The sequence below is a fragment of the Globicephala melas genome, chromosome 1, assembly GCF_963455315.2.
Source record: "Globicephala melas chromosome 1, mGloMel1.2, whole genome shotgun sequence".
NCBI classification, from domain to species: Eukaryota; Metazoa; Chordata; class Mammalia; order Artiodactyla; family Delphinidae; genus Globicephala; species Globicephala melas.
The window spans coordinates 144,723,486-144,741,258 of NC_083314.1; the positions used below are offsets into that span (position 1 = coordinate 144,723,486).

At 41.6% G+C, this 17,773-nt stretch overlaps 2 protein-coding genes across 2 annotated transcripts in view; both read left to right on the forward strand.

Moving 5' to 3' along the window:
- The first annotated feature begins 13,111 nt into the window (after positions 1 to 13,111).
- Positions 13,112 to 15,257, forward strand: KTI12 (KTI12 chromatin associated homolog). The gene has a single exon (XM_030870132.3). The coding sequence runs from the start codon at positions 13,148 to 13,150 to the stop codon at positions 14,210 to 14,212; it is 1,065 nt and encodes a 354-aa protein (XP_030725992.1). The 5' UTR covers positions 13,112 to 13,147; the 3' UTR covers positions 14,213 to 15,257.
- Positions 15,258 to 17,706: 2,449 nt separating this feature from the next.
- Positions 17,707 to 17,773, forward strand: part of RAB3B (RAB3B, member RAS oncogene family) — an 86,221-nt gene continuing 86,154 nt past the window's right edge. Inside the window, exon 1 of the mRNA XM_060305571.1 lies at positions 17,707 to 17,761. The gene's annotated coding sequence lies outside the window, so the exon portion shown is untranslated. The remainder of the gene's footprint in view (positions 17,762 to 17,773) is intronic.

The window sequence follows — 17,773 nt, forward strand, 5'->3', positions numbered from 1 at the left end:
ACATCCGTCCCCGCCTCTCTCTCACCAGAGCAACCTATCCCGGGAGCCCATATACGAACTACAAAGCCCAGGCTGCTCTGCGCCTCCCAATAGAAAAGCGGCAGGTGCAGGTGGCCGCGCTGCATCCCGGAGCTTGCAGTCTCCCTGGTGTTCCATTGTGTCCGTGCCTGCAGTTTGTAGGAAGCCTAATAAAAGGGCTGTGTGTATTTTTGTTTGGGTGTCTACTTTTGCCGGATGTCTTTCACTAGGAATTAAGTACGCACTGTCGAACTGAACTAGTGCGGACTCACGAGTGTGCAGACTCAACTAGTGTCCACTCAGGAGACACGGGAAATTTTGACCTGTTTGTTACGCATCAGAGAGGAAAACTGAGAAATACTTAACCCACGAATCTTAAAAACAACAAAAACAAATAGATTTAACCAGAAGAAGCTTTACACTTTAAGAGCCTGCAGTAACTTATGTCTTGGTGCCCTGAAGAGCTAGGTCAGTTTTGCAATGAGAGGTTCCAAGTTTGGTTTTCTCAGAGCTTGCATCAGTTGATTGCATCATCCCTGAGTGGAAGAATTTGGGTTACAAGGAAAAATAAGGTGCAGTGCTTCTTCTCCAGCAGGAAGGGGCATTCTTGCAGGCACGAGACCATGCACCGCAGAACAGACTTGCCAGGTCTCTTCGAGACTCGAGCAGGAACCTAAGAATGAAATCCGGTCTGCCTTTTTTTTATTTGCGAAGGGGGAGGGGGGACCCGAAGCCAATGGGCACCCCGCCCACTGTTGGGTGCTGCTGACTTCACAGATCAATAATTTGCGTAGTGAATATTAAGTGAGCGGTTTTTTGGGGGAGGGGCTAGCCCGCAGGCGGACGCAAGCAACGGATGCAAGCAGCAACGGTTCTCCCGAGCCTCCTCCCCACCCCCTACTATCTCGGCCCATCTTTTCTCTCGGTACTCGGACTGAAAGTCCGGAACCTGGGGAAGCAACTAGCGCTCAAAAGCAGCCCCCGCAGCCTTCTTCGTGATCTGCACCTTTAAACTCTCACTCCGTCCCAAACCGGACCCCGGAGGCACCACCCACATCCGTCTAACATCACTTCCTTCAGGGTTAGAAAAAAAAAAAAAAAAATCTGGGAACAGGAGCGGATGGGCTGAGCAGCACTTGGGAAACCGCGCGGACTTTCTGCTAGGACTCGGGCCCTACGTCTGCTCAGCCCCGTGGCTCCGCGCACCTACCATCATGGAGCTGCGGCCTCGTCTCGGAGCCACCTGTTTGCTGGGCTTCAGTTTCCTGCTCCTCGTCACCTCTTCTGATGGACATAATGGGCTTGGAAAGGGTCAGACCGCGTTCTTATCTTAATCTTCACTTATCCTGGGCCCCAGCCCGGGACAACCCTCTTCTTGTTCTAACATGATCCCTTTCGCATTTTATCTCTGTGGCCACGCTAGATTTCTTTTTATCCTCTCGAACTGCTCCTGGAATTTGGGGTGAGGAGTAGCGGGTCTGGGGAATGTTGAGATGGGGAAGTTTACTTGAGGCCTCCCTGAATTCTTGGGTTGGGGTAAGGAATTTCCCTTATGTTAGGAAAAGCATGGTTAAGAGACCAGCATAGCGTCTAGCACTTGGTAGGCCCTCAGGCACCGTTACCTTCCCTCCTGGGAGAAATAGGACCTTTGGGGATCTGTATATTTAGACCCTTGCCCTGGGTCTAAGAGTCCCCTCCTCACCTCTTCTTTTAAGAGCTAGGTTACTGCTTCCTTACCTTGGAGCGAACAGCACCTATATCCTAGGGAGGGGTGACTGGCACAAAAGGAAGGGCCAGATGAAGGGTCAAAGGTGTGATGTTAGAAACCGCAACGAAGAGTAGCCCCCCCGCTCGCCGCAACTAGAGAAAGCCCGCACACAGCAACGAAGACCCAATGCAGCCTATATATATATATACACACATATATATATATACATATATATATGTATATACATACATATATATATACACATATATATATGTATATATATATATATACATATAAAAGGCTCAGTTCATTTTGGGGAAAATGTCTACCCAACACCCTGGTTGGAATAACCATAGTTATTTGGTGGCAAGCTCAGCTTGCAGCTCAATCATACAAGAGCTTTTTCCCTCAAAACAACCAGGGAACTTTGGCGAACAGTAGAAGGTCACCAACAGTTGTTCTTGGTTCCTTGGTGTGGTTCAGTAGGTGTGTCTGAAGAAACTGAGTTTTTCTGAAGAGTGAGGGGGCAGTGGTTATGAATGGAGAATAAGAGGTGTGACCCCCTACTCCATCCATCCCATTACCTACATCTTTATTGGAACTCAGGGTTTTATGCTTTTTCTAAGTGGTTGTGTGGTAGCATGCATTCCCCTCCCTTTCCTTTTTTTTTTTTTTTTTGTAGTGACATTGCTGTATGGAATGTCTCTGCTGCAATCCTGCTGTTGTTAATTGTGTTTTATCCTCCCTATTTGCACATTTATTGGTGGGTGATGAGATTGGGTGGACGTTCAGTGTGCCTGAATGCAGTCAGTCCTTCATTCAGTAAATAATTTTTGATCACCAGCCGTATTACAGGCATGGTCCTAGGCACTAGGGATATATCAATGGATAGGACAGACAAGGTTCCGCTCTCACAAAACTTATATTCAATTCAGAGAGACAGAGAGTAGATACATGAACAAATTAATAGGCAAGATAATTTCAGCTAGGGATGAGTTCTAGGAAGAAAATGGAACTGATGGAGTAGAAAGGCTGGGGAAGGATGAGGGAGCTGGCATTACTTGAGCTAGGAAGGTCAGGGGAGACTTCTCTGAGAAGGTGACATGTGGGTTTCCATCTCAACGATGAAACTGCACAGTGAATTCTGTTGAGCCAGAATGTTTTAAGTACTGACAGTCCCATTTTAAAGCAGATTATTGTATTTTAGTGTAAAATTGTACTGAAGGAGACAGAAGAGTATAGTGTTAGGAGTGTGGGTTTAGATTTGAGTTTTAATTTATTCTGCCACTAACCAGCTGAGAGGCCAAGGGCAGGTTGCTAAACTTCTCAAAGCTCAGTTCCTCATCTGCAAAAGGGGCAGAATAATAACTACCTCAGACACGCAACAAATAATTTACCCTGTTCCAGTATACTGTGTTAGGTGTAGGCAATACCTTGGAGTCATGTATTCAGTATTCCTTGTTAGACATTAAGCTCTGTGTGGTTGTTCCAGTTACCATTGCTGCATTATAAACCACCCCCAAATTCAGTGGTGTAAATAAATCATTTTATTATGCTCACGATTCTGTGGGCTAGGAATTCAAACAAGGCACAGTGGGGAAGGTATATGTCTTGGATCCAAGTCTGGGGCCTCAGCTGAGCTGGTTACTTCTACGTGTGGTCTGTCTTCATGGGCTAGTGTGGGCCTCCTCACCATATGACAGCTAGATTCCACGAGTGAGTGCCCTAAGAGAACAAGGTGAAAATGCATGGGATTTTTATCATCTAGCTGTACAAGTCAAATAGCATCACTTCCACTGTACTCTGTGGGCATGTTCAAGGGCAAGGGAAATTAAGCACACCCCCTCCATCCCCCATGGGAGGAATGTTGAGGTCCCATTGTAAAAAGAGAATGTGGGGGCTTCCCTGGTGGCGCAGTGGTTGAGAGTCCGCCTGCCGATGCAGGGGACACGGGTTCGTGCCCCGGTCTGGGAAGATCCCACATGCCGCGGAGCGGCTGCGCCCGTGAGCCATGGCCACTGAGCCTGCGCATCCGGAGCCTGTGCTCCGCAACGGGAGAGGCCACAACAGTGAGAGGCCCGCATACCGCAAAAAAAAAAAAAAAAGATCATGTGGAATGGGAGATATTGTTGCAGCCATCTTTGGAAAGTACAGACTGCCCCAGTAAGGTAGGACCATTTCTGTCTTATTATTCGTGCCCAGGAGTATTTGTTGAAAGAAAAAATGAATGGTACACATGATCGTTGAGATTCCTGTCTTTTTCAGCTCACAGTCTGAAGACTGTCAGGACAAGTAAGCAGGCAATTACATGATACTGTGATATGTACTGTAAGCAGGGAAATAGCAGGTAACTTAGGAGCATATAGAAGGGCAACCTTGGTGGGGGGGGCTGTGTTGTGAGGATTAAACAAAAAAACAAAAAGTATTTAATATGTGTCACAAACTTAGAAAAGTGTTTATTTAATATTTATTATTATATCCTCCCAAAGAAGAATATTGAATTGTTCCTGAAAGGAGTTAATAATATTTCAAACTGTTTTTGTTTGTTTGTTTTTATTTTTTTGTATCTTGTGAGTGTGGTTTCTTGGAAAATAGATTACAGTTCACCACCCATCTCCCAAAAAAGTGCTACCTGGAGCAGTGATGAGTAAGATTTCTTCCCAGATGTTTAAGTAGTTTTGACTCTTTCCAGAAGATGGCCTGGTGGTTTGCAGAGAGGAGAGACGGAATGACCCTAGTGTTTTCATTAAGAAGAGGAAGTACAGTGGTGTGGTGTGAGCACTGGATAGAAATCAGGAGGCCTGAGTTTTAATCCTGGTCAGACTCTATAGCCAGCTCTCCTCTTCCCTGGGGATCATTTATTACATGAGAGACCTGAAACTAGAAATGATTCCTAAGAGTCCTTCCAGCTCTAACATCCTAGAGTTCTAAAATAATTTTGTTGTTTCCCGTGTGCTAAAAATTTGGAATATGTATCACCTGTGGGGAGGAGTGTAATGATTAACATTTACTGTATATTTGCTGTATTCCAGGAACCGTTCTGTGCATTTTTCTTGTATTGACTGGTTTAATCCTCATAATAACCCTCTAAGATAGATAATATATTTTTTTCCTTGTGAAGTTGACATTTTATTAAATAAATATTTTCATTCATTAAGATATTATATTTTCAATATTTTATTACAGTAGTTTTTAAACACATAGCAAAGTTGAAAGAATTTCGCAGTGGACCCCCTTATGTCTACCTCCCAGGTCTACCATTGATGTCTGACTATCCTTGTCCTATCATGTCTCTCTCCATGTAGTCATCTATCCATGTGTAAATCCATTTTTTTCTTACAGCATAGATAATATTTTTTCATCATTATCCCCATTTCACAGATGAAGAACCTAAAATGGGACACAGGAGTCACATAGCTAGTAAGTGGACCAGCTGAGATACGAATTCCAGAGCTTCTGTTCTCAACAATATACCACTCCTGCTCAGAATGCAGAAACTCCTTTGAAAACTTTAAAGAAGGAATGAGAAAGTTTTCAGTGGGGGCGGTTCATGTGCTCTCCTGCCTGAAACAGAAATGGATGGCTTTGTCAAGTCTCAAATGCAAATTTGGCACTGACACATATGGAATGTTTACCTTCCATACTGTGACCTATTCACAGTCGCAACAGCCCTATGGGACAAATATTTCTGTTAGTCATATTTTGCATACGGGAAAACAGCAAGTGGCTAAACTAGGTCTGTTTGATGCAGACAGACTTCATTTAGCCACTGTGTTATTCCACCTCTTAGGTACAGTGTTCCCTGTTTCAGAGACTTGGCTGCCAGTTCTGACACTTAACCTTTTGTTTTGTCAGCTGGGAGAGGGTGGATAATACTTTTCTGATGTCCTTAGCTTACACTCGTGAAAACAATTTGAGCATGAAGGGCTTGGGAATTCTGATGTAAATGCTGTGTTTGGAAATTGTCACTTTCCTTTTTTTCCCCCTTTTAAATTAATGTTTTAGGGCAGGAGCTGCTAATATGGGAGCTTTCAGCTCACTCTGCAGATAACTGGAGTAAATAAAGTGTCTGTGCAGGTGATACTTTAGGAAATTGGACTGTCTTCAGATGTTCCACGTTGGCATGGGTGTGAGTGTGGGTGTTATTGGGGAGTAGCTAGCAACACAGTAAGCACTGTACCTTTTCAAGTTGCTTTTGAAGGGAAACATAAGGATGCAGGTTTTCCAGACCTGAAGTCTGTGTTTTCATTCTGCTTTGGTGAAGCCACATTCCTTTATTCATTTATTCATTTTTATCTTTGCTAGAGAGTCAGTGAAGTATCGTGAGCAAACTACAGACTCTGGAACACCACCATGTAGGTTCTAATCCCAGCTCTGGCACTTACTAGCACTGTAGCCTTGGGCAAGCTATTTAACTTCACCTTCCATATCTGTAAAATGAAGACAATTAAGTTTCTACCTCATAAGTTTACTGTGAGGATTAAATAATACATGTAAAAGCATGAACAACAATGGCTGGCATATAATAAATGGCATATAAGTGTTAGTCATTAATGCTATTATATTATCGTAATTATAACATAGAGTAAGCACTCAAAAAATGATGGTGCTGATTATTACTCGTGAAAAATTCCAATGTACTTTTAAATATGAATTTTCAAAGAAATTTTATACACGTAGTGAACTGTTTCAAATTATACCTCTAGACTTACTCATAGGGATAATGCAGTAGGGCAGCCAGGGGCACTGGAAAAGCATTTTAATTAGGAATCAGACTAAATTCTGGTTGTGGCTTCCTTTGTGGTCTTGGGTAGCCTCTTCCGTTTTCCAGGCCTTTGTAATATGAGAGGATTAGAGTGATCTCTAAGTTTGTGCTGTCCGATAAAGTAGCACTAGGAATATGTCATTCTTAATTTTTAAATTAATTAAAATAAAATAAAAAATTCAGCACCTCTGTTGCATTAGCCATGTTTCAAGTACTCAACAGCTAATAGCTACCATATTGAACAGTGCAGCTATAGAAATTTCCATCACTGGAGAAAGTTCAATTGAACAGTCCTGCCCTAGGCTCTCTCTTAGCAATAACCTCCTATGGCTGTAAGCTTTGTCAGCTAGCTTCTGAGTAGTCCATGTTTATGGAGAAATTTTATTTTGCCTGATAGTAATCTAGCTTCCCTGACTTTCTTTTGGCTGACATTTGCCTGGGATATATTTTTCAATCATTTTACTTTTGACTTTTACAAGTCCTTTTGTCTTAGGTGTTCTTGTAAACATAGAGGTAGTTTCTTTTTGTTTTGTTTTTTTTTTAACCAAAATCTGACAAATTCTGTCTTTTAACTTTAACTGGCAAGTTTAGTTCACTTATGTTTGTGGTGATTATTGACAGAGCTGGTCTTATTTCTCTCATCCAATTTCCGTTACTACTGTTTTTTCTATCCTTATTTGCTCTTTTTTGCCCTTTTATTGGGGGTTGAGTATTTGCTGGTTCTTATCTTGCTTTATCTCCTTTATGAGTTTGGAAGTTGGCACTCTAGTTCTGTTCTTTTAGTGGTTACTTTTGAAATTTTACTCACATATTTAACAAAATCTAACATTAATATCTTAACCCCCCAATGGTTAGTGGGCCTTAGAATATTTTAACTTCAGTCTCTTCCTCTTTCCTTATAAGCTGTTGTTGTCCAATATTTTAATTCTCTCTCCTTTTTTAACTCTATAAATTAAGCATTAAATTTTTATACAGATAATATTTAGATTTATCTACATGTTTACCAGTTAATTTGCTCACTGTTCCTTGTATTTAGGCTTTCTTCTGGAATCACTTCTTTCCTGAAACATGCCTTTTATCACTTAGTTTCTCTGGTTTTCTCCCAGAAGACTATTTCGTATTTACTTTTGTCTCTTCAAACCTCCAATACTTCCTCCACAATCCTTGCTTTCAGCCAGTCACCACGCTTCCTATTTAACAGAAGGTAGAAGGACTCGGAAGAGACCTTTCAAAAATTGTCACCACGAGATTTACCTACCTTCTAGCACCAGTATCCATATATCCTTCCTTTCCTGTCTTTACTGGATGAGCTATCAGGGCTCCTAGCAAAGGCTAATCCCTCTACTTGAGTACTAAATCCCATCTCCTTTCATCTACTCAAGATATTTTCTACTCTCCCTTTTAGTCCTGTATCATCAGTTTTCCTACCTTTATTATATCATTTCTATCAGCTTTCAACATCCTATACTTTCCTCCATATTGAATAAAAACCTTTCATGGACTCACAGCTGCCTCTAGCAATTGCCCCTGTACAGCAAAATTCTTTAAGAGAGTTGTGTGTACTTGTTCTCTAATTCTTCCCCTGGGCTGTCTTGATCTTGCTCTAATCATCTTTTCATCCTCGCTCCTCTATTGAAACTGGTCTTGTCAAGGTCAGCATTATTCTCCACTTGTTAAATCCAGTGGTCATTTCTGATTTAATAGGAGCATTGGTGTCAGTGGATCATCCTTCCTTCTTGAAACATCTTGGAAACACTTGGCTTCTGGGATTGCATGTGCTGCTGGTTTTCTGCTGATCTCACTGGTAGTTCTTTCCCACATCTTTGGCTGGTTCTTCTTTATCTCCCTTAACCTGGGAGTGCTCCAGGGCTCCTGGACTCCCTCTTCATCTACACTCACTCCCATGGTGATCTTATTCAGTCTTAAGCTTTAAATAACATCCGTATGCTGATAACTGTCCCTTGAATTCCGGGCTCAGATATTCAGTTGCTTATTCAGCATCTCTACTTAGATGTCTAGTAAGCATCTCAAAATGAACATTTCCAAATCCAAGCTCTTTAATGTTCCTTTCTAAAACTCACTCCACCTACTCTCTTTCCCATCTCTATTAATGACAACTCCATTCTTCTAGTTGCCCAGGCCAAAAACCTTAGAGTCATTCTTAACTTCTCTCACCCCATATCCAGAACAAAATCCTTTTGCCTTTACCTTCAAAATATGTCCAGAATCTGATAGGATCTACTCCCTCTACCACCACAGTTGGTCCAAACCACTGTCATTGCATGATTGGATTATTGCAATAACCACTTTCCCAGTCTCTTTTGTTTTTGCCTTTCTCTCCTGTATTAGTTTGCTAGGGCTGCAATAACAAAGCACCACAAACTGAGTGGCTTAAACAACAGAAACTTATTGTCTCACAGTTCTGGAGACTAGAAGTTCAAAATCAAGGTATTGGCAGTATCGGTTCTTTCTAAAGGCTGAGGGAAGGGTCTATGCCAGGCCTGTCTCCTTATAGATGGCTGGGTTCTCTCCCTGTGTGAATATCTGTGTCCACATTTCCCTTTTTTATATGGACACTGTACTGGATTAGGTCTCACCCTGATGACCTCATTTTAACTTGATTACCTCTATAAAGATCCTGTTTCCAAATAAGGTCACAATCTGAGGTACTGGGGATTAAGACTCCAACATATCATTTTTGGAGGGACACAGTTCAACCCATAGCACTTCCTTTAGTCTGTTTTCATCACAGAAGCTAGAGCAATCATGTTAAAACAGAAATCACATCATGTTACCATTGATACTTTGCTCAAAACCCACTAAGAGCTTATTAGTAAAAGCAAGAATCTTTATAGTGGCCTATCAGGCCCTGCATTGTCTACTCCCTCCCTTGCCTCTTTGTCCTTACCTCCTTCTGCTTTGAAGGACAGCATTGTTTAGTGCTTAAAAGTAAGGAGTCTGGACCCTGAGTGCATAGGTTCAGTTTCCAGCTCTGATGCTCATTAGCTGTGTGAACTTGGGAAAGTTACTTAAACTTTGTGCCTTGGTTTTCTCATGTGTAAAATGGTATTAATAAGAGTACCTGCCTCTAGGGTTGTTATGAAGATCAATATTGGTATAGTACTTAGAATAGTGCCTGGTATATTAATAGCAAATACTTGTAGCAATTCTCCAGTGCCAGACACTGTTCTAAATTCTTTTTGTTGTTGTTGTTGTTATATTCATTCATTTCTTTTAGTTTTTAGATTCCACATATAAGTGAAAACATACAGTATTTGTCTTTCTGTGTCTGACTTATTTCACTTAGCATAATACCCTCCAGATCCATCCATGTTGGTGCAAATGGCAAAATTTAATTCTTTTTTATGGCTGAGTAATATTCCATTATATATATGTAAAGTATATATTATATGTATATATAATTTTTTTTTCTTTTTGGCCACACTGCGTGCCTTGTGGGATCTTAGTTCTCTGACCAGGGATTGAACCTGGGCCACCATAGTGAAGGTGCTGAGTCCTAATGACTGGGAATTCCCCTGTATATACCACATCTTCTTCATCCATTCATCTGTTGATGGACATTTAGGTTGCTTTCCTATCTTGGCTGTTGGTAAATAATGCTGCTATGAACATTGGGATGCATGTATCTTTTTGCATTAGTTTTCGATTTTTTCCAGATATATACTCAGGAGTGGAATTACTGGATCACATAGTAGTTCTATTTTTCATTTTTAAAGGAACCTCCATACCGTTTTCCACAGTGACTGTGCCAATTTACATTCCAACCAACAGTGTTCAAGGGCTCTCTTTTTTCCATATCTTCTCCAACATCTATTATTTGTTGTCTTTTTCAAGATAGCCATTCTGAAAGCTGTGAGGTGATATCTCATTGTGGTTTTGATTTACATTTCCCTAATGACTAGTGATGTTGAGTATTTTTTCATGTGCCTATTGGCCATTCCTATGTCTTCTTTGAAAAAATGTCTATTCAAATCCTCTGCCTATTTTTTAATTGGGTTGTTGGTTTTTTTAATATTGAGCTGTATGAGATGTTTATATATTTTTGGATATTAACCCCTTATAGGTCATATTATTTGCAATTTTTTTTTCCATTTTGGTAGGTTGTCTTTTTGTTTTGTCAGTGGTTCCCTTTGCTGTGCAAAAGCATTTAAGTTTAATAAGGTCCCATTTGTTCCTTTTTGCTTTCATTTCTTTTGCCTTAGGAGACTGATACAAAAAAATATTGCTACGATTTATGTCAAAGAGTGTTCTACCTATGTTCCCTTCTAGGAGTTTTATGGTTTCAGGTCTTACATTTAGGTCTTTTTTAAATTAATCAATTAATTAATTTTACTTTTGGCTGTGTTGGGTCTTTGCTGCTGCTTGTGGGCTTTCTCTAGTTGCAGTGAGCGGGGGCTACTCTTTGTTGCAGTGTGAGGGCTTCTCATTGCGGTGGCTTCTCTTGTTGCAGAGCACGGGCTCTAGGCATGTGGGCTTCAGTAGTTGTGGCGCATGGGCTTAATTGCTCCATGGCATATGGAATCTTCCCGGACCAGGGCTCGAACCTGTGTCCCCTGCCTTGGCAGGCAGATTCTTGACTACTGCACCACCAGGGAAGTCCACCATTATTTAATTTAATCTCCTTAAAAACTGAATTAGGCGATATTATCTCCATTTTACAGGTATGAAAACTGAGGCTTGAGGTATAGGACTGTCCATGGTCCCATACACCTAGAAAGCAGTGGATTTGGGACTTGAACACCATGCTTTTGACAAAGGAAAGCCTTTTTTTATGAGTATCTTGTGAACATGCCACATTTCTTTCTTGGGTCTTTGCCCTTTGTTCATGTGTGAATGTTTATGAGGCTCTTTTCTTCCAGGTTTTGGAGATCACATTCATTGGAGGACACTAGAAGATGGGAAGAAAGAAGCAGCTGCCAGGTACAAGATATGGTTTTAGGTTACTTATGGTGGTAAAACATTTTCCAGCCATCAACTTAGCATTAATTTCAGGTGAAGGATTATGCCAAGGCAGAGTAATGGAGGGGCTGCCTGATAACAACAAAAATAATACTACTACCTAACATTTATTAAGTGCTTACTATGCACCAGACATTGAATTATGTGAATTAACTCATTTAATTCTCACAACAACTCTTTTGAGGTGGGTACTGTTGTTATCTTCATTTTACAGATGAGAAAACTAAGGCATAGATCAGTTAAATAACTTGCCCAAGATCACACAGCTAGTTAAGTGGTGGAGCCAAGATCTGGACCCAGACACTCTGGCTTCAGAGCCTACACTCAACCAGTAAGCCATGCTGCCTAATAGTCTCAAGTTGAATAGTCTTAAGTTCCAAGTAGGTTTAGTCTATTCACAGAAGACTTATACAAAGGAGGAGGAAAAGGCAGAACAGGGGAGGAAAGGCTAAACATTGATCTGAGTGCTTTATATTCATTAATTTATTTAATCCTCACAACCTATGAGGTTGGTTCAGCCTGTGAAATAAGAACCATTGTTATTATTTTACAGGAGAGGAAATTTAGATACACAATGGTTACATAACTTGATAATAGTTTACACAGCTAGTAAGTAAGTAACAGAGCCAAGACTTGAACATTCTCTACTATACTGTACTGGAGAGATATAAAGATACAATGTATGTGCACTTCCTTTATACACACACATCTTTGCACAGAAATACTCACACTTCTGCACCTACCAAACTGTAGTGCTTGCTTTTGCTAGAACAGATCCTACAGCTTCATGGCTCTGAGCCTCATACCTTCTGCAGGAGTAGGGTTGCCAGATTTAGCAAATAAAAATAAAGTATGCCCAGTTAAATTTGAATTTCAGGTAAACAATAAGTAATTTTAAATATGCCCCAAGTAATATTTGAGACATACTTATTTTAAAAACATTTTTTGTTGATTGTCTGAAATTCAAATTTAACTAGGCATCCTATATTTTATCTGGCATCCTTACCCAGGAGAAAAATTCCTATTAGTTTTTCACGTTCTAAATCAAATGACTATTCCTAGGTAAAGTCTTCGGCAATTTTTGTGGGCATTTTGTTTTTCTCTTCTGTACTTTTACAACCCAACCTACCTCTATCCGTTAGAGTGTATGTTATTCTGCCTGTAGGTGCCTGACTTTTCCCATTCAGACCCTTGCTTTGTCGGGGTACTGTTTTATGTTCATCTCTGAATTCCCAACCATGAAGATATTGAATGATTGAAATGGTTATTGAATAAACAGTTACTGAATGTTATTGGCTGTAAGGAATGAAGGGGAACTAGTATTTGTGAATTGTCTTCCATTTGCTAAATATAGTGCTGATTGTTTTGCAATATTTAATGTTCTTTAAGGCTCCATTATAAATTGATGAACATAGTCTTTGGCCGCCAGGAGATCACATTCTCCTGAGACGTATAACATTTGACAGAAATAGCCGATGCCGTTCTAAGCTCCATTTCCTTTCGGAGAGAGCAGGATCTGGCTCTCGTTGGTCTAGAACTCCTGTTCCCATAGCAACAGAGGTCCTGTAAGAGTCAAGGGAGGCAGGAAGTGTGGCTTGCATTTCCGGTTTGCGTCGGAGCAGCCCGCAACCCGGAAGTTGACGCTGCGCGGTTGCACATGGCCGCGCCCTGGGAGGATGCCGCTGGTGGTGTTTTGCGGGCTGCCGTACAGCGGCAAGAGCCGGCGCGCGGAGGAGCTCCGCGTGGCACTGGCGGCCGAGGGCCGCGCGGTGTACGTGGTGGACGACGCGGAGGTGCTGGGCGCGGAGGACGCGACAGTGTACGGCGATTCGGTCCGTGAGAAGGCCTTGCGTGGGGCCCTGCGAGCGGCCGTGGAGCGGCGCCTGAGTCGCCACGAAGTGGTCATCCTCGACTCGCTTAATTACATCAAGGGCTTCCGCTACGAGCTGTACTGCCTGGCGCGGGCGGCGCGCACTCCGCTGTGCCTGGTCTACTGCGTAAGGCCAGGCGGTCTGAGCGGGGGACCGCGGGTGGCGGGCGCGGATGAGAGTCCGAGCCGCAATGTCAGTGTGAGTTGGAGGCCGCGAGCTGAGGAGGGAGGGAGACCTCTGGCGGCGGGCACCGGTGTCCTCGGGGAACCGCAGGCAGTGGACTCTGTAGTAAATGGGAGAGCCCAGGCAGAAGTACCTAAGGAACTGGAGCGGGAGGAAACCAGGACGCCAGATTTTCCAGCTCTTGTGACTTCGGAATTCGAGAAATCTGCAGAGCATGTGTCGGGTGCCTTTTACCCTCCCGAACTTCTGGAGGCCCTAGCGCTGCGCTTCGAAGCTCCCGACTCTCGGAACCGCTGGGACAGGCCCCTGTTCACCTTGGTGGGCTTAGAGGAGCCGTTGCCTCTGTCAGAGATCAGAGCTGCCTTGTTTGAGAACCGGGCTCCTCCACCCCATCAGTCTACACAGTCACAGCCACTTGCCTCCGGCACCTTTCTGCACCAATTGGACCAGGTCACCAGCCAGGTGTTGGCAGGACTGATGGAAGCTCAGAAGAGCGCAGTCCCTGGAGACTTGCTTAAGCTTTCTGGCACCACAGAGCACCTGCGGTTTACCCGGCCTTTGACCATGGCAGAACTGAGTCGCCTCCGTCGCCAGTTTATTTCCTACACCAAAATGCATCCCAACAATGAGAACCTGCCTCAACTGGCCAACATGTTTCTGCAGTATCTGAGCCAGAGCCTGCACTAACCAGAGCTGGTGGGGGAAAGTCATGGCTCCTTGTCTAACTACTGCACTCTCTGTTTCTGTGGGAAGAATAATCTGAAGGTCTGCAGAATATATTGATGCGTGGAAATAGAGCTATTGTGACCGATTCACTCGTACGTTTCTGAATGTGCCAGGCCTTGAGTTTACAGCATAAATTGAGACTAGAAAGAATGGAGAACTAGCTTGGAGGAGCTTGGCAAGTTTCTCTAGAGGACAGAGCTCTGGTGGACAGGGTTTACTTAGATTGGGTTCTACTTGGGATATCACATACCATTGATTTCCCCCATCTGAATTGTGGGAAAGCAGACTGGATGGATGAATTGTTTTAAAATAATTGTGAACAGAACTGAAGATGACACAGTTTTGCATCTGTACTGGCCCTTTTTTCATACCACAGTTTTTTGAGTACTGTGCCTACTTTTTGCTAGTCTCTGTCCTGGGGCCTGGGATCACAGATAGATCCACTGGTTTCTGTCCTTGGGAAGCTTTGGTTCTAATGGTGAAAGACAAAACCACTAGATTGTTTCATTTAATAAAATCTTTTCGATGAAGGCAGTGTGCTGGCATCTCTTTTGCTTTATGTTCTTCATGTAATTTACTTAATGTAACATTTTAGATACACAGGTATCCCTGTTATGCCTTTGATCAAAAATACTTTCATAGTGCTGGGTGAGAGTCTCGATGCTTTGGTCTTAACCTAGGGTGACTGTTACGACAACTCCCATAACTGGGTGCTTCATTCTGTTTTTCAAGACAAATAGCACTTTAAGCTTGTCTTTCATTTTTTTCATTGATTTCAGTAAACAAATGGTAGGTACCTACCTTACCAGTGCTTGTGTTTTTCAAAGATGTATTAGATAGTCTTTGCCCTTGAGAAGTTAGTAGTTTAGACAAGTAAACAGGTGATTAGAGGATAAAAAGGACTGGCGGTTAGAATGCTTTGCGATCCCAGAGGAGGAATTGGACTAACTAGCTGTTGAGAGGTGGTGGTTTTGGGAAGGCTTCACAGAGGTGTTTACATTTGGACTGTCACTCTAGAGCAAGGGTCAGGAAAGGGTCAAACAGTAAATATTTTAGGCTGTGAGGGCCATAGGGTCTCTGTTGCAGCTTATCAACTGTTGCCATGGTAGCACAAAAGCAGCCATAGACAATAAGTATACAAATAAGTGTGAATGTGTTTTAATAAAACCAGTTACACTGAAATATGAATTATATTTAATTTTAATATATCACAAGGTACTATACTTCAGATTTATTTTTCAAACATTTAAAAATGTTAAAAAAAAACCCATGTTTGTATATAATTACCGTACAGAAGCAGGCAGTGGGCTGGATTAGGCCTGCAGACTAGTTTGCTTACCTCTGCTCTAGAAGGATGAATAGGAGTTTGCTTGAGAGAAAAGAGAAAGCAAGACATTCTAAACTGTTCTGTAAGTACACCGTGCTGTTAAAAGGATGGGTTGCCTTGGTTGGTGATTATTTCTTGCTTATCAGGTTATCTGGACTACCTTTTGTTTCTGATATATGAGACTGGATTCCTGCATGAAATGGAGGTTTGGACTAGGCAGCATCTAAGGCCTCTTCCATTTTCATTCTCAAATTCCAAGTTAGTTGATTATCAGTTGATTGGGTTTAAACCCATGGATTCTGGATTGCTGTTTTAAATTGAAGTAGACATAGTGGTCAGAAAGAATATTGATTCTGGAGTCAGACTTACAAGTTAACTACTAAAGTGGCAGAACCTAGAATTTATGTGGTCAAATGTTTAATTTCTTGGAAGTCTCAGTTTTCTCATTTCTATTATGAGACCATTACCTTAGGATTGTTGTGAGGATTTTTTTATATATATAAATTTATTTATTTATTTTTGGCTGCGTAGGGTCTTTGTTGCTATGTGCGGGCTTTCTCTAGTTGCGGTGAGCGGAGGCTACTCTTTTTTGCTGTGCATGGGCTTCTCATTGCGGTGGCTTCTCTTATCATGGAGCACAGGCTCTAGGTGCACGGGCTTCGGTAGTTGTGGCACGCAGGCTCAGTAGTTGTGGCTTGCGGGCTCTAGAGTGCAGGCTCAGTAGTTGTGACACACAGGCTTAGTTTCTCCACAGCATGTGGAATCTTCCCGGACCAGGGCTCGAACCCATGTCCCTGCATTGGCAGGCAGATTCTTAACCACTGTGCCATCAGGGAAGCCCTGTTGTGAGAATTTAAATGAGATAATGTGTGTAAAGGACATACAACAATGTCATATAAATATTTAGCACATTTGGCTATTATTATTATGGCTATGTAGATCACACTTCTTACCTAACCTTGTCCTGCTCATTTAGTTTATAAGCTTTTACAAGTATTAGAGGCACCATTCTGTCCCAGATTTGTAGTAGGCCTATGATGAGATAGCTGACTAATTCGTTTGACACTTACTAAATTAATTTATATATATTTAGAATAGTACCTGGTACACAGTAAATGCTGTATAAGTTTTTGCTACCAGTAATATTATTCTCTATATTAGGTGTAGGAAGTATAGAGGCAGCTAAGAGTTCCTTCCTTAAGAAGCTCTAAGTAAATAAAAAGATACAGTTCAATGTGGTAAATAAAAGATACAGTTCAATGTGTTAAATGCTGTGATAGTATTGTACAGCATGTGGTGATGTGGTGATATGGGGGTTGGATGATGGAGAAAGCCAACGTCTGATTACATAGGACCCTTCTACAAATCGGCATTTGAGCCTTGAGAGCGTAAGAGCTTCAGCTGGCCAAGACTGATTCAGGTGGAATATGTTGCTTATTACTTTATGAAAGAAAAAGCTTTTTCCTCCCTGATTATAAAAATTACATTTAATTGGGAATTCCCTCGTGGTCCAGTGGTTAGGACTTGGTGCTTTCCCTGTCGCTGCTCAGGTTCAATCTCTGGTTGGAAAACTAAGATCTCACAAGCCACATGGTGTGGCAAAACAAACAAACAAACAAAAAAACACTTAATTGTAGAAAAATCGGGAAATACAGGAAAAGTATAGTAAAACCCACAATCCCATTATCCAGAGATAACCTCTATTATGTTTTGGAACATTTCCTTTTAGACTCTTTTCTACATATTTGTATAATTAAAACTAAACTATAGATAATAATTTTATATTCTAGCCTTTAACAGTGTACTAGTGAAAAATTTTATTAACGTTTCAGTGGTTATATAACCATAACATTTAGAAATGCTGTAATTTGTTGTTTTCTTCTACAGTCTTTTTTCCCTAGCTGTAAAGCCCAAATTTGCAGAATTTACTGGAATGTCAGAACTTAGCAATAATTTTGTTGTAATAGTCCACTATTATTGAATAGATTGTCTTAAAATTTTTCTTCTTGAAATTATACTACATGAACATCCTTGTACATTAATCTTTGTCTTCATTGGTTGGTCATTTTATTAGAATATATTTCAAGAAGTGGAATTACTAGGTTATAATTTCTTCATTTTGTTTTTAAGTGGATTACCCCTGATGGTGATTATCCATAAGTCCTGGTGTGGAGCTTGCAAAGGTAGGTGCAAAT

What these genes read in the sequence shown, in the direction of transcription:
- KTI12 (XM_030870132.3), top strand. Translation starts at nt 13,148, where the DNA reads ATGCCGCTGGTGGTGTTTTGCGGGCTGCCGTACAGCGGCAAGAGCCGG.